The sequence below is a fragment of the Vombatus ursinus genome, unplaced genomic scaffold (assembly GCF_900497805.2).
Source record: "Vombatus ursinus unplaced genomic scaffold, bare-nosed wombat genome assembly UNPS02014841.1, whole genome shotgun sequence".
Classification (NCBI taxonomy): domain Eukaryota; kingdom Metazoa; phylum Chordata; class Mammalia; order Diprotodontia; family Vombatidae; genus Vombatus; species Vombatus ursinus.
The window spans coordinates 15,107,903-15,124,738 of NW_020954619.1; the positions used below are offsets into that span (position 1 = coordinate 15,107,903).

At 42.8% G+C, this 16,836-nt stretch overlaps 1 protein-coding gene and 1 long non-coding RNA gene across 3 annotated transcripts in view; one reads left to right on the top strand and one right to left on the bottom strand.

Moving 5' to 3' along the window:
- Positions 1-4,128: 4,128 nt before the first annotated feature.
- Positions 4,129-10,642, bottom strand: LOC114026613. Its single transcript, XR_003567136.1, has 3 exons — positions 10,562-10,642; positions 5,630-5,698; positions 4,129-4,833 (listed from the first exon to the last, which is right to left on the bottom strand). It is a non-coding gene; the product is annotated as an uncharacterized LOC114026613 (long non-coding RNA).
- Positions 9,143-16,836, top strand: part of JAG1 (jagged canonical Notch ligand 1) — a 39,642-nt gene continuing 31,948 nt past the window's right edge. Inside the window, exons 1-3 of one of the 2 annotated variants that reach the window (XM_027840308.1) lie at positions 9,143-9,168; positions 9,438-9,619; positions 10,421-10,726. In XM_027840308.1, the coding sequence (XP_027696109.1) occupies positions 9,542-9,619; positions 10,421-10,726 (384 nt within the window). In that variant the 5' untranslated portion in view covers positions 9,143-9,168; positions 9,438-9,541. Of the gene's footprint in view, positions 9,169-9,196; positions 9,620-10,420; positions 10,727-16,836 lie in introns of those variants that run through there. The other variant, XM_027840307.1, reaches the window with a different exon arrangement.

The following is a 16,836-nucleotide window of genomic DNA, read 5'->3' on the forward strand; positions in this document are numbered from 1 at the left end:
GCATTAAGCCATGTGAACAGTTTGAATCGAGTTTTCAAAGTATAAATTAAGCTCAAGCTCACCTCAACCCGATCTCACCTCTAGTGCAAAGTTGGGGGGGGGGTGAGAGGGAGTGTGTGCCTCAGTGAGAGAGGGAGAGAGAGAGAGAGAGAGAGGATTTTCAACTGGATTAAATGATCTGAATAGCTTACAGGTTTCCAGTGGGGGCTGAGTTGGGGTGGCTGCAGCAGCTGCTCAGAGGAAAGAATAAAGGATTTGCTAGAGCTTTGTAACTCTGTGTGTCTGCTGTGGATTGATCTGAGAGCCTTTTTTTATCCTCCTTTTTTGGGGGGGGGAAGGCTTTCTTTTCAGAGTCACATTATCTTTCAACAAAGGCTGACCCAGGACGAGTGGTATCTTGGGAACTGTGCACTTGCTGGGAGAGGTGGGCTGCAGCCTGTTGCAAGGAGTAGGCAGGCAGGACTCAACAGATGGGTCTAGAGCCCAGGAGGGGTTGTGGGTGGGTGAACTCCGGCCTCCCAGGCTTCTCCCACCCCTTCAGCCCCAAATCTTCTCCCAGGTGGTTTGTGCTCATTAGCATGTCAGCATCATTCAGATCCCCTTCAGAGAAGGACCAGTATGCTGTATGGTTCGGGGCACGTGCAATGTGTGGCTTCCATACGTCAGGCAAGGAGAAAGGGTAGTGAAGATCCCTGACTATGATGACAGGCAGGCTTTCAACTGTAGAGAGCTGTGAAGAAGGGATTTTAAGTAGATCTCATTCTTCTAATTGTTTACCACTGTAATTTTATTTTCCCGTTCTCCTTCCATAGAAGAAAGGAATCTAGATCAGGTGACCTGAGAGCCTCATCATCTCTCCTTGCAATTTGTACTTAGGTGAGTCTGCCCCATTCCTAAACTTCTTCCATGTAAACTGAGGAAATTGTTGTAGAGAAAAGACAACGGATTCTCTTACTGTGAAAGTTACAGTTTCTAATATTCAATTCTACTCTCTTCAGCAAGACTACCCTAAGTAAGGATCTGCGCACCCCCTTTTTTCCAAGGATCATACATTCAACAGGGGACATATGTAAACAGATAATGTTCACAAAGACTGTCACACAGTAGGGGCTTAAAAATTGCTTGTTGATTGATTGAAGTGCATCATAGTTTGAGAAGGGAAAGAGTATTATACTCCTTCACCTTAGTTCATTCCTGACTCTCAAATAGCATTTTCTCATCCTCAATGATTTATTCCTTCAAAACAAATTCCACCTGTACCCCCTGATACTCCCTCTCTTTTTTCCTGATAAGATGAAAAGTCTATTATATTGTGTATTATATGATTAATTAGATAATGTATGTAAAGGACTTTGTCACCCTGGAACACTAGTACTGTCAGTTAATTATTATCGTTACTACTTCAAAAGATCCACAAGTCTATAGTAAGAGCACTCCCACTAGCACAGAAACCCTCAGCACCTTAGTAGCTGGCAACATAGTTGACTTGCTGTGGCCAACATTTCCATCACCTGGTGGGCAGTCTTTGGATGATGAACCTCATTAAACTTAACTAGGCAGGTGATCCTCAGGTAACAACCCTTTCCAAATTGGTAGGAACTGCCACTACCTGACTCACTTTCGGTTGGAATAGCCTCCAGAATGCAGTCACTTAAATATTGTGATAAGATGCTTGAGTAGGACTTCAGTGGATAATTATAAATATAAGTCATATAAGAACTTTAGGTTCCATCCAAGCCCTTCCTATGATATTAACAAGGCTCAGATTTTCACCTGTATATGACAAGCTTTCTCTTAACTCATTTGGGTGTTCTTAGAAATTAATCGAAACTTAAAAACAGACGGGATATGTGAAGACATGTAAGCACTGGGAGAGTATCAATCCATTAAAAAGCATTCATGAAGCCCCTACTACAGGCTTAATGTGCACATAAATGTATCTGCACTGTGTATTGTATTTTAAAAAAATGCAACAAGCACCTTGCCCATAGGAAGCTCATGCTCTAATGAGTCAGGCAATGCTCTGACCACCTTTAGAGGATACTCGTTACTTTTGATACCATATTTTAAGAAAGGTTATAGTAACTTGTTATAGTAAGACTTGCTTCTAGGAATGTAGCCTAGGTTTTCACTGTTTCACAAGAACCACTTGTTGCCAAGCCAAGTCTTTCTCATCCTGTATGAGATCAGTTTTCCTTCCTCATATAATCCAGTTAGGGAAAGGGTTCTCTGCAATCAAGTCTATGTTTTGAGGGATTTGTTTTGGTATCTCTATGCTTCCTAGATTTTCCACCAGACAATAAATCTCATCTGAAATCATGCTTGAGAATTCTTAACATTGCCTCAACTTCATGAAAGTCAAGTTGCCTGAAACATCGATGCTTATAAAAAGCCCATGATTGTGACTAATGATTAATGTGACTAATGATTAAAAAAAAAAAGAATAAATTGTACCTGTAGTAACAAAAGATTTGTTGCATTTCACTATTTTAAAGTGGGAGAAAAACACTAGATTTGGAAATCAAGATTTCCCCAGATGAGAATCCTGACCCTTTTCTTACTACTGATATTACTACTGCTGCTAGCAGTAGTGGCTTTAAAGTTTGCAAAGTACTTTACACAAGTTGGGTTAGAAACCCATTTGGCCTCATGCAAGTCCCCTAAACCTGGCTGGTGGTGTTTCCTTATCTGTAAAATGAGTGGGGTTAGGCTAGATGCACTCTAAGGTCCTTCCCAATTAGAAATCCCATCCCCCTATTTGTTCAGAGTGAATTAAAACAACAAAAATGCAAATCCCTAATAATTAACTTTCTAACTAAAAAAGTAAACATTAGCACAAGTTATCACATTACCAGGTTTAACCTACTTTGATGTGCTAACAGCCCTTAATGAAGAATGGAAACTGTCAGTTAAATAAATAAATCATTGGATTGAGAACAGATATGTCAACAGAGGCACAATCTGATAATTGGCTGATTATTGTTGACTCTTAACTCCAAAACACAAATACTGTCACCTTCAGTTTTGTTTCTCTGGTGTTGCTTTTGTGTGCATTGTGATGTTTCCCACTCCCCACTCCTCAAGTTTGACTTATCGGCTTCTTTCCTAAAGTGCCAATTTACTATCCAAAATGAATCTTTTACTTTTATTAGGCTCAGTGCAAAGAAGATGAAGAGATATCATGACACAGTAATTGTGTATTGGTTTCTAAATTCTAACGAGCTCTGGAAGTGTAATTTCCAAAGTCTTTTAGGCGATGAAAAGTCTTGCAAGAATTCAGTCACACTTAGTAATTATAGAAAATCACTGGCTATGTTTAGATCAGTCGGCTGTGTCAAAGGACTCATTTGGTAGAAGATGCATGTAGCTCAAGTATAACCATCAACCAGTCCCTGAATCACACAGGTACTTTTAACATCTCCAAATTGTCATTGGACTCCCTGTGACTTGTCCAACCGAAGATGAGGGGATGAGGGTCAGTCAGCAGCATAGAACTGAAGCAAAACAAATTTGGAAGGGATTTGGGGAGGAGTATAAAGCAATGTCGAGAAAGGGTGTGATGATAGAGAGATCAATGGGCTTCTGGAGACTTGGGTTCCATGCTCTGACACTAGCTATGTGACTCTGAGAAAGTAATTTACCCTAAGTCTCAGTTACCTTATCTTATAAATAGGGATAATAATAATGCATAATCATTGTGCAGTGGAAAGAATGCTAGGACTGGAGTTAAAGGACTAAACACTTACTACTTAAGTGACCTTCAGCTAGTCATTGAGATTCTCAGCCTCAGTTTCTTCATCCGTAAAATAAGGGAACTAGCTGATTTCTGAGGTTCTTTACAGCTCTCAATTAATGACTCCATGACAAAATTGACAGGGTTGTTATAAGGAAAGGACACCGTAAGCCTTAAACTACCATGTAAGCAAGAATTATCATTGTAAGCCCAAGGTTAAAAGATAGGCTTTTTTTTTCCCACCAAGACTATTTTTTGATAAGACAAACAGATTTCATTTTAGTCTGATGAACTGTTGAGAAATTGATACTATTTTTTGGTTTTAATCAAGGACCAAGGGATATCCAAAATAGAATGATCATTTTATTCCAGAGGCTCTTAATCTGACTCACTGGAGCCTAGTTTTTTGAGACATTTTCTGTGAAAGTTTTGCCTGACAGGATTAAAAAAAATACGAATCTATTACTCCCCCCAAAACGTGAAGCTGCCCTAAGCTACACATAACTAAACTGAAATGGAGAGAGACTCCAATCATAAATAACTGAACTCAATACAAAACTAAAATAATTTGTTTTAAATAGGTTAATGTAAAATTATCATCGAAAATTCAGGAAATTCAGAGTTCTGGTTTCCAAGGAAAATTAATTCAGTCCTCTTGTGTGCATGAAAGATTTTTTTTTTAGTACTGAATCTACTAAACTTGTGCTTTAATGTATAAATGTATAAATTTGTGGCCTACTTATGGTTGCTGTGGGAGCTATTACTTTGAAGGTCTTGATTTTTTATGTTTAACTTCTTGGCCATAGATTTTCCTGCTGAATTTCTTGAGATGAGAAAAGAAGAAAAGGAAACAAGGGGTTGGTTGAGCTGCACACTCAAATCCTACTTTTCCCATGATGAGCTTTGCCCTGTTATAGCACCTGGAACTGCCTGCCCAAAGATGTCTCCTTGGGCAAACATGGAAGGACTGAAGAGCTGACAGATGCCAGGCCTTTCTTCTCTGGTTCCACCACTTCTATTTCCATCACTGCTACCGTTTGATTGTTCTGCAAAGACATAGCTGATCCATGATCTGCATTTTCCTCAAGCTTCGATGATATCTAAAACAAAATGAGGATGTTTCCTCTGTTATTCTGACCCTATCTTCCTTAATCAATTACTATCCATGTGACCCTGGGGGAAAAAAATCGCTTAACCTTTGCCTGTTTCCTCATCTGTATATTGCCTCTCAACTTCAAGGTGGTGGTCAGGAAAATTCTTTGTAGATCTTAAAAAAATATGAACTATTATTATCAAAATAAAGGAACTAGATATGAAGAGGTTTCTGAGGTATGTGAACTTGAATGTGTATATATATATGTCTATGTGTGCACATATATATACACATATATAAGTACAACTTTGTTTCAATATAATTGATTTCTTTTGTGATCATTTGTATTTTGTGCATTTAAAAACTTTATTTTGAGAAGGGAGTCCATAGGCTTCACCAGACCAATAACGGGTACAGAACACACAAAAGGTCTTAACCTGACCTAGGGGCAATGAGTGATAGAATAGATAGACCAGGGTGGGGAACCTGCAACCTCAAGGCCACACATGGCCCTCTAGGTCTTCAAGTGCTGCCCTTTGACTGAATCCAAACTTCAGAGAACAAATCTCCTTAATAAAAGGATTTGTTCTGTAAAACTAGGACTTGGTCAAAAGGTTGAACCCAAGGACCTAGAAGGACCTTGAGGCCGTAGGTTTCCCACCCCTGCGATAGACCTTACTCCAACCCCCCCCCCCATAGTACTCTCAGGACAGAGGAATAGAAAACCAAAAAGCACCTCTAAGGAGTAAGTTCTTACAAGACAGTGGCTCCCCATTCTTTAACTCTGGAGAAACAGAACTTACCTCACTGTTCAAGATAGGAGGGAAGGGATGAAGATTTTGAGCAACTGTAAATATTTTTCCCTTCATGACCTGTTACGGTAAAAACAACAAACAAAAACAAACAAACAACAAAAAAAATGAATGGCTTCTCTGGGAGTACCAGTTTAAATTTCAGTTAAGGGGAGGGTGGGACAGAAAGCAAAATTTTCTCCAACCCACCACTGTGACTGCCCTTTCTATACATTCCAGGGATCCCTTTCCTTCTTGGGTTCTGGGAGCACTGCCTGGGAGGGACACCTTATCATCTGGAAATCTGAGGACCTCTTAAGGATTTTGAGTTTTACCTTTGACACCCTAGCACCCAACTTGGTTTGCTTCTGTTAGGTAGTTTCAACCCTTCCAGAAGTCAATGTTCTGTCATAGTACTGGTCAGAAGAACTAAACTCAATGACTAGAAACCAGTTTGGGCTTGTAGCAAAATTTGCCAGAGGGAGCCCCTGCCAGCCATGCATGGGCAACTCTCTTTGAGCCAGTGAGATGTTCCCTAGGGTATTCAGCTGAAAGGCCAACTCTGTGGGTACCACCCTGAGGTGTGTAAGGTGACAGGCCCAGGCAGGGCATTCTGACATGCTAGAGGGCATGAAATTTGAATCTGGGCTGTGTGTGGAATCTCAATTGAACATGTGTCTTAATATCGACACAAAGAGATCACTTTAACCCTAGCTGAAACTCAGTCATGATGGAAAAAAAAAAGTCTTGCTCTTTTTCCAAAGGTGGCAAACACACACACACACACACACACACACACACAGTGGGGGAAGTGGAAGTATCTATTATATCCAAAGGCATGAATGAAAAATCCCCAGAGTATTTACTCCCAACATTGGAAGGTTGCAGGAAGGCATGGGGAGCATGGTTTATATTTATGGGAATATTAGCAAGAAAACTGTAAATAAGATTATGGAATACAAATGGGTACATTGCAATAGAGGATAAAAGTAGCTTCTAAACTGCTCATGGTAGCCATTCCTTGGTTCTAAGAAACATTGAGAATTGGTTATCATGGCTAAGAAATACTTAACTCTCAAATGCTAACCTGTTTGGAAACAGTCTGGGGAAAAAAGGGGCAGTTACTCAGGTCTGGAAGTGGGAGGCTGAAAGTCCTCTCCCTCTCCCAGGGGAACTGTTGAAATTTCTTAACATAACTCTCAAATGCCAATTAGAAGTACTATTAATTGATTTCAAATTCATCTATATTTAGTTGTCCTCTCTAAAGTTAAGGTTTAATTTTCTTTCCAGTACCCAAAATAATAGGATAGAAGTGTGTGTATTGGAGGGGAAGGGGGGGATGGGAGAGAATGAATATACTTTAGGATAAAGTGTAAAGCACTTCAAAAGTGCCAAGAAATGCTAGTTATTAATTATTCTCATTGTGGCTTTCTTATTGCTGGACCTCAAGTTATTAAGCAACAAGTTGCTTGAATTCTTAACCTGTCTTAAACTCCTGGGATCATGGAAGGAGATGGTCTACAGGTAGCTAGCTAGTGTGATGAGATATGGACCTGATTTGTTTTAAGCTTTACATAAAATTTAACTGCATTGACCTCACTGTCATACAACAAACTTTCACTTTTACATGTCTAGGGGTTGGAGGTTATTTCCTCGTCTCACCAAAGGTGTCATATACCCAATTCGGCAGCATTGAAGCTACACTGAGAAGGCAAAGCAGAATTAGGTCTTAGGATGTCACTTTTGAACATCCTCCTCCCCTCCAAAATGGTCCAAACCCTAAACTTCTTTCCTTTGTAGGAAATGAGCCATGACTTGCTCCTGCCAGCGGAGCTCCTCAAAAATAAAAATAAAAATAAAAACAATTTTATAAAAACCCTCTGAACTCCTGGGGAAGGAAAAGATTATCCCCTTTCAGACCTGTCTCCTTATTTCGAAGAGAAATGAAAACCAGTCACACAACCTTTCCTTAGATGCTGGATGAGGCTTAGAATTGCTATTATTGACCATATTGTGGAGAAATAAGTAAAAAATAAAGACCCTTCCATTCAACCATGCATCACAGCAAACCCCTAGTGGCCAGCGCGACCGCTAGTTCTGAGTGGGTGGATCAGACCCTTCCCTTTAGCGCTTCTAGTAACTTGCCATCTGTAGGATCTCTGCCACCTCCTGAATAGTTTGGAGGCCGCCTACAGGTGCAATACCCACATTGCTGAAACAAAGCTGCCCGCCTTCCTGGGCAGCGGAGCCTCTCTCCGGGACGGGAAGATCTGGAAGGGAAAGCCCAGGAAGCGACGTCTAAGAATAGTCTAACCCACTCGCCCTTCTCTGGTCGCCCCCACGACCGCAGCAGAGGGGAGGGGGAGGGGAGGCACTGGGTCTCCTTTGCTTTGGTCTCCACCTCCCCGCCACACCCCCTTGCGCTTCAGCTGGACTGTTTGGGAGGGAGGGAGCTAGCGGAGAGGCTTTGCAAACTCTGATCCCATTGCTGGGGAAGACGGGGCGGAGGAGGAGAGACCGACAGTAGGATCAGGACTTAAAATCGCAGACACTCGGGTAACGTTTTTTCAAAATTCCAGGCAAAGGGGGCTGCTCAGGTGGCCTCGGCCGGCCGCCCCAGCCTCTCTGCGGATCGCGGGAAGCCCGCGCCGTTGCACGCTCAGGCTCCGCGGCTCGCTCCGAGATTAGCGCGGGGCTAATTGGAGGTCCCTCCTCCTCCTCTTCTCGGAGAGAAGCCGCAATTGACGCATGTAGGGGGAGGGAGGGGGAGAAAAGGAGGAAGCTTTCCAGCCCCGGCCGTGTGAAGCTCGGCCCGATAGGGCTCTTTCCACCAGCCCGGCGTCACCACGGGGGAAAAACCGAAATGCAAGCCCTGCCAGCACCGGGGCTCCAGACGCACACGCATCTGTCTCCTCCCTTCTTCTTCTCCTGCTTTACACACCTGAGGCGCCACGTGCCCCCCTCCCCCACCTAGGCTCACTTTACCCGACCCTATAAACGCGTTCCAAGCTCAAGCCCACGCGTGGGATCACATGTCACGCCTCCTCCACCACGCGGATACTAAGAGAAACGTTTGCCAAGGCTAAGGGGAGGGACGAAGGCGAAGGCATCCACATATACGCGTATCTACACAATTCCTAATTAGTCCACTCTCTCCCTACCCCCCACTCCAATTTCAGCAGTAACCCCTCCCCATCTTTTCCACCAAGCCTCTCCAGTTTGCTTATTCTCGCCCCGTTTAGGTGTGTCTCGACCCACTCGCACCTCTCTAGGCTCTTTCCCTCCCCTCTTGCCCTCACTAAGGCTTCTGGGGCGGCTGCAGCCCCTCCTTCCTTCGCAGTCTGGGAGAAAAGGAGGAGGGGGAGTGGGCGTGCTCGGGATGTCTCAAGAGGGACCCGCCCCCTCATGAATATTAATAAGTAGCGCATGCGCCTTCCTCCTGCGGTCGGATAGAGTTAGAAGCCGTCTCCCAGACGGGCTCTCAGGGTTCTTCTCTGTGTGAGCCAGGCTGGAGGGCGAGCGTGGTGCGGGCGCGTGTTATTGTGTTACCTGTGAGGAAGCGGTGTTTTTTTTTTTCCCTTCTTTCCCTCCCTCCCCCCTTTTCCCTGCAGCTGATCTGAAAGGGAATAAAAGGCTGCGAGTAATCATAATAATAAAAGAGAGCAGCCCGAGAGGAGGAAGAGGAGGAGGAGGAGGAGGGGGGGAGAGAGCAAGAAAAAAAAAAAGAAGAAATCAGAATAATAAAAGGAGGCTGGGCTCTTTTGCATTCAGGACCGGGACTCTATTGAAAAGGCTTTTGAAAAGTGGTGTTGTTTTCCAGCCGTGCATGCTCCAATCGGTGGAGTATATTAGCCGGGACGCGGCGGCCCCAGCAGCAGCGTTCAGTGTCTCCGCGACCGGCAGCAGAGGTTACAGGAAAAGGCGATGCTTTTACCACGGGCACCCGTCCGGACTGAGTACTCTTTAAGTCTGATCATCGCTCTGCTATGTTTGCGAGTAAAGGTACGTTGCACTCCCGCTGTCCTACGCTAGAATGTTAGGACTTTGTATGTATATATGTGTGTGTGGTGGCCTTCTTTTTCCTTGGTGAACCGGCGTTCTTCTCTTCCTTGGTTTTTCCCTTCCCTCCACCCCCACCCGTTAGTCACTTTCTCAAGAGTGGGTAATAAAACTGTTTGCACCTTGGACTTCTTTGATTGCTGCCTGTGCCTCTTCGTTTTCGCTTCTCTTCTTTCAGGAATATACACACATTTTGTTTTTTTTTTTTTTTAATGTATGTATATACCTATACTAACTATACCTAGATATTTAAACTATTCTCCCTTTTGGGTGGTTTCTTTTACAGACGTGGTTCCCGTGAACTGGGGCTTAACTTGGTTTTAACTCAGTCGGGTCCGGCGGCACCTCAGCTCTGCCCTCCCACTTTCTCAAGATTTTGTTTCTTAGCTTGTGCTCTGTTTAATGCCTTCTTGGTTTGACGTTTGTCTAGCGCTAACAAATCCCTGCCCTTCTAAGTTTTTTTCCCCCGTCTCTAGGCTGGGGAAAACAATCACTTTAATTTCATTTCTTAGTTGTGTGTGTGTGTGTTGTTAGGTTTTTCTTATATTCAATTTCTTAATCCTTAAAAAAAAAGTGGGAAACTTATTTTCACAGTTGTCACTATGAATTTCACAGTTGCATGTCTTGTAAATGGGTTGGGATTTCTATCTCCTTCTCCCCCCCCCCCCCCCCCCCCCCCCAAAAAAAAAAAAATAGCCCAAGATAACTTTTTCGGAACTCTTTCTCTGGGGGGGAACTTAACAGGTGTCCTCAGCATCCGGACAGTTCGAATTGGAGATCTTATCTATGCAAAACCTGAATGGGGAATTGCAGAATGGGAATTGCTGCCATGGCTCCCGAAATCCAGAGGATAGAAAATGCACCAGAGACGAGTGTGCTACTTACTTTAAAGTTTGCCTGAAGGAGTATCAGTTCCGGGTCACTGCGGGGGGGCCTTGCAGCTTCGGATCGGGATCTACTCCTGTCATCGGAGGGAATACTTTTAATTTGAAATCGAATCGGAATAGCGAAAGATACCGGATTGTTCTCCCTTTCAGTTTCGCCTGGCCGGTGAGTCCCAAGTTTTTTCTTGCTGTTTGCGTTTCCCTAGCGAGCGGCATTTAAAGGTCTCTGTCCCTGAGCGTGTGTTCTCTTTAAACTCCCCGTGGGGAAGTGGGGGTGGTGAAATCTTTGCTGAACGACTCGCGGAAATCCCCACGGGAGTTATCGAACGCTCCAAATCCCTGCAGAACAAGGCGGCGAGCTGAGGGGGCTGCTGGCTAGGGGTTTTGGAAGGGAGATTTATAACCGTGCAACTGTCTTGCTTGCTTCCTGAGCGTGCAAAGTTGAAAAACCGTAGCTGGTTTGCACTGTGATCTTTGAGCAAGATGAAAAATCTGCATCAGTTGTGCAGAAGGAATCATTTTAAAGGGTTGTGCACTTAGCCTGCTGGAATTAAGTCTCAGTCCCGCGCTATTACTCCTTTCTCTTCTCCCTTGCCCCCGCCCCAGAAGAAACAAGAGGTCAAGAGTTCATTATAAATGTGTGTGTGTGTGTGTTTTAACCATTTAAATCTAGTGTACCAGAGAAGGGAAAATGCAGTTATCGCATGTGAACGCGGTCCAAATTGGCACTCACTCTCCCCTTTTCCGTGAGCGGGTGGGGTGTGTCTTTACTGGAGGAGAAGCGGGTAGGAGGAGAAGGGAGGAGAGAGGTAGCCTGTTTCCCGCTTCTTAAGAGGGAGACTTCCCTGCAAGGACGAGGTTGTCAACTCTAGGTTTAGGGAGCGGGGATCGTCTAAGCTACTTTGCAGCAGCCTCGTCCTGCTTTTTATCGTAGCCAGGGCAGGGGAGACCCCTGGACTTTTTGTTTGCTTTGGGGAAGGGGGCAGCGAGCGTGTGCATTTTTCCCACCCTCGTCCCGTGCTCCCTTCTCCCCTCTCTCCGCGGTGTGGCTTCGTTTTCAGCGGTTCTCTGGCTCCTCGGAACAGCTGTGTTTTGCAAACTTCCCTGTTAAGTGCAGACCGCAGAGAGGATAAGGTGGAGCCTGGAACCATGTGCTCTGGGAGGCACTGCGAGGAACCGCCAAGAGAGCCTCCACCTTCTTCCATCCTCTGGAAATCCCGCTCCCAGGGAAGTGACTTGGTCTAGGAAGGGTCTGCATCCCTAATCAATTTTTTTTTTTAATGGTGGGCAGGAGGGGCTTGCATTTACTCTTTTTAAAAATAAAGATCTCCCCGAGTTACTTGCTTATTGCCCACTTCTATGGGGGGGGGGTCCGTATATTATCTGCCACCCAGTGCAAATGTGCACAGTAAAATGACATTCCTTTGCAACTGCCTCCCCCCTCCCAAAAGAATGTAATCGAAATGGTCTCTCCTACAAAAGGAAGACTTGGACAAAATTATTGTGATACGTCCTATATTAGGTACACGCTGAAATCTCCAGAAACTGCAATGAGGTGGGGAGCTTTGGGTTTTAAAGCTGGGGGGGTGGGGCCCGGGCGGTCGTTGTTTAGGGGCTGAGATAGACCAGGCACCAATGGGAGGGCTGCAAAGGTTTGGGTCGGCCCCACTGGATGGTGGGTGGATTCAGTTACTGGGAAGAATGCATTCAGCCATGTGCTCTAGAATTATGCCCTCTGCTGCCGCCTACCTGTGGTCCTTGAGAGTCCCAAGCCGTGATTTCCCCAGTCTTAGGAGCACTGGAGAGGGTGGTGTACTTCCTCCTCTAGAAAGTGGTTGGGAAGAAATAAAGTCCACATTTTCAGGAGATAGCATTACAGAGTGTAGCTAACAAAAGTGTTCTCTGTTGGGACCATATTCAGGCTCCGTCATTTGTGTGTGTGCCTGAAATGAGATAAAACTGTTATCAAATATACCATCAAATGGATAAGGAGTTTTATAAAAAATCTGTGGTATTTGAAGTTCTGCCAAAGTCTTCAATGCTGCTACTGCTATGGGATTTGACATTTCTGAAGGGCAGGTTCATCTAGATGTCCGTTTTTCCCTTTTGAAAAAGAGAAATCTCTGAACAGAACTTCAACTGAAAACAAATTTTCTACTGCTCAGGAGTTCAGAGTGACTTGAACAGAACTGTGTTGCCTGCTAAGAGAACTTTCTTTAAAAGTCAAAGGGACTGTGTTCAAAGCCTGCTTCTGACATATAGCAGGGTATTTGACCTTGGACAAGTCACAGTCATTGAGCTTCATCTGGGTTGGATTAGATGGCCTCAGAAGCCTCTTCTCCATCCTGATCCCATGACTTTGAATACAGCTACATGAGAGTGGGGGAGATGGGCTTTGGGGACAAATACAGGGAATTTGGTGAAAGAACTTTCTATTTATGTTCCCTATTTAACAAAATTATAAACTTAAGACTAAAGCAAAGCAAAAAAAAAAAAGTATAGGTATGAGGTTTGTTTGAGAAGGTGGTAATGCCTTCATGGTTGGTATGGAGAGCCTAACTTCTTTGTATAGCTTATCTATCAAAGTTTGGGAATGGTAAGCTAGAGGAGATAACTCCAGTTCTTCTTGATAGAAATGGGAAGACTAGAAATGAAGCATGCTGGGGTAGGGAAATGATTCATTTTTATTCCAGGAGCTCCAAACACTTAACCGGCACCTCTCTGTTTCTCACTTGCCCTCCCCCTCCACCCTACCCCACCCTCAGAAAGTTGTTCTCTAACACATTCCTAAAATTATTCAGGAAGTGTAGGTAAGTTTCATGCCTATTGCCTTGATTGATATTTGAAATGGGAAACTTGAGGTTTATTTTTCTTAAAACATAATTTGAAAGTGTAAAGTTTGGTAGTTTCCCTTGAATCTCCAAGTGCGGTTAGCAAGGTATTTATACTAGTATTGAAACAAAAGGCACTTCATCATTCTCCTAATCTGTGATTCCATAATCATAAAATAGGCTTTAGATTTGAAGGATGGCCTTCATTTCTTGAAAGTACTGGGCTAGGCTGACCTGCTCAGGGTATGAAATGGACTTTGAAGTTCTTGTAAGAAGTTTGACTTAGTTGCCACTATAGTGCTATAAGTTCTGTAAGTAAAGGAATTTCATTTTGATAATGACCTTGATCAAACAAAGGTTTTCCAGTGGTGGAGAGGAAGAAGTGGAAGTGATTTAGCAAGATATGAAATACAAAACACATTCCAGTGTTAATATATTAAGCCCACTAAAAGTTTGGACTGGCTGCTCCAAGTATTTTGTTACATCCATTTGGCTTAGACTACTTTGACCCTGTTTTCATAGTTTTATTTATTTTAAGTTATCAGCTTTATGCTCCCAAGCTTTATGCTCCCAAATTTATGCAAACTTTTTTTTTTTTGAGGAACAGCCAGGTTTATAATTTTGGAAAAGGGAGATCACATCTCACGATAATGCCCTTTATTCAATTAAACAAGAAGATGGGGAATCATTTTGTAACCAATAAATCTTATTAAACTGTGCCCCCAAAGTGATGTTGATCCCCAGTTAGTGGTTGCTTATCAGAAATGTGTTGAGAAAGCAGTATGGTGCATTGGAACAGATGGCTAAATTTGGAATTAGAAGACTGATTCCATTTCAAATCCTAGCAGTGCCATTCACAACCTTCCTAACTGGAAAACGAGGAGGTGGGTTGGATTAGATGATCTTTCAGGTAGCTTGTGGTGCTAAACCTGTGATCTTATAATTGCCTCTACCGGTCCTAAAAACTTTTTTAGATCTCCAGAAAATTAACACATTAAATGGTATTGATGAAGACATCCAGCTAATTAGGTTTGGGCTTGCTTGGCGCTAGGAAGAGATAGACACAAGAACTTTGGAATTGTTTTTATTTAAATTTTATAGTTTTCTTGCCTGACTGAACACCTTATTAGATTCTGATACCATTGACCCAGCATTTAAACAATTGCAAAGATCAACTAAAGTGTTAAAGGATAAATCATTTGAAATATGAGCTATCTGTAGCAATGAGGCTGCCAACTTTGACCTGCTCTATGCTTATTTAGTGAATGAATGACCCAACAACTACACTCTGGAGACCTTTATGTAGAAACACAGACTGCCAAAATTTTAATCTTAAACTAATTTTACCCCGTTTCCACACCTTATCTATTCCCCAGATGTTCTGTCTGTAACTTGTATGCACATAAACTTGACGTTTCTGAAACAATCCTTTTGGATTTATGCTAGCATCTCCCAGAAACAGGTCAAGTGTTTCTTGGGGATGGAATCAAAGAAATACAATGCATACAAACATGGGACATGTGCATGCTCCAGGCAAAATGCTTTACTTGCATAGAGATGTTAAACATACTTTGCCCGAACAAGCTACCTTTAAAAACACAAGTGTGAACAAGTAGGTGTTTTTTGCATTGGAAGCAGCCATAGGCATAAAGGAAATGATGCAAAAGAAAGTTAATGATTGCTCTTCCTGAACTGACTGAGCTAAGGTGTCTGGAGAAGGACTTGTCAAATCCATTCATTTTTAAGGCAGTTAAGTTTACTATGTTTCTCTTCTTGCTAGCTCAGGTGCCGGTTTCTCTGTTCACTTTTCCTTCCTGTTGGTCTGTTGCCCTGTTTCCTAGCAACTTATTCAAACCTCTAATCAATTAAATGCATTTACAACCCACCACCACACACCCATCATTCACCAGGGAATTAAAACAAATCTACAAAATGAAGTGTGCAAAGAATATCTATATAAAAGACTAACCAGTAATTGCTACTTAAATGCACAAACTACCAAAAGATCAGATTAGCTAGGAGCACTTAAATGTATCCAGTGCTGGAAAGCTTTATAGCCAATGGTAATGTCTTCAAGACCTTCCCCAACGAAGGGCAAAGGGAAAGAGTTTTGCATGGGAAAAAAAGTTATCAAAAAAGTAGCCAAGGCAACAAGAGCCTGTCTGTCTCCCCCCTCCCCCTTTTCTGATTGTAAAGCAGGAATGCAAACAGAGGGCTGAGAATGCACGTGCAATGATAGTGCTGGACATTTATTGGACTATCGTGGTATGTCCAGAATTTGATTATGTCTGAGCTTTAAAGATTAGTCTCAATTTAGGAGAAAGTATAACTGATCTAATGATCCACTTAATCTCCTGGATGTGCATAAAATCAATTTGGGAAGACTCAGTTTTGTGAATTGCCTTGTTAAGACTGCTTACAACCTTATTTGACTTTACCAGGTTATCTGCTTCAAAATCTATGAAATGACATTACTTGGAAATATGGATGAAGCTTAAATATGGCCCACATACAGGACTAATGTCAGTTCTCTGGCATTGCACAGAATACCAATAGAATGCATCTGAAAGAACAGTTATGTGATTGTTGCCCTTACACGTTCCTCTCTGGAGGTAGGAGACAATTATAGGAAAGTTAGGATTCAGAAATAACGTACCTTGGCCTTTAGTTAGGGCCAGAGAAGCCTTGCTGCTGGTTTCCAATTAGAAGCCCTGCGGTCCTTGTTTTTACAATGTAAATTACATTCATGACTGGTATGGTGTATATAGAAGAAATTCAAAAATGTGGCAAGAAGTGGTTAAAGTAGTTTGTAAATAGCCAAACATTCTGAGTCCTCTACCAGCTCAACCCAGTTTTTATGCACTTTTGGTAAATAAGTAGAAGGGTTTCTTGTCCAGGCTTGCTCTGTGTGAACCTGAGTGTTGTGCTTGGCTGGCTTCTAGGTATTCTATCTATTAACCTTGCCACCCTTTTGTAACTGGTGCATTTAATTATCAGTGGGATGCTTTTTAAACAGGTAGGGGTAATGATAGAAACAAGAACAGTAATTTTTTTTTTTTCAAGAGCCTATAGGATTGGATGGCTTTGGGAGTTTGCTGTGGTGGGATTTCATGAGAAAATAATTTTGTAACCAGATAAAAGTTGTGTCGAAATGTCCGGCACAGCTGAAATCACTTTTTAACCACAAAAGTCTATTTAAAATTTGAGATGCATGCTATAGGTTAAAATAAGAAAAAAAAAAATGGATTTGAAATCTTTGAGGCATTGTTGGGTTAATGCATGCTAGGCCACCCAGACAGAAGCAGTGCTGGCTAATAGTAACCAAGAACAATAGCATGGTCGTATTGACTGCAGGGAGGATTACAGAACATAATGGGGCCCATCCAAAAATAATGCTAATACAGGACAAGCAACAGGAAGCAGCAGTAGACTCAGCAGAGCCCAG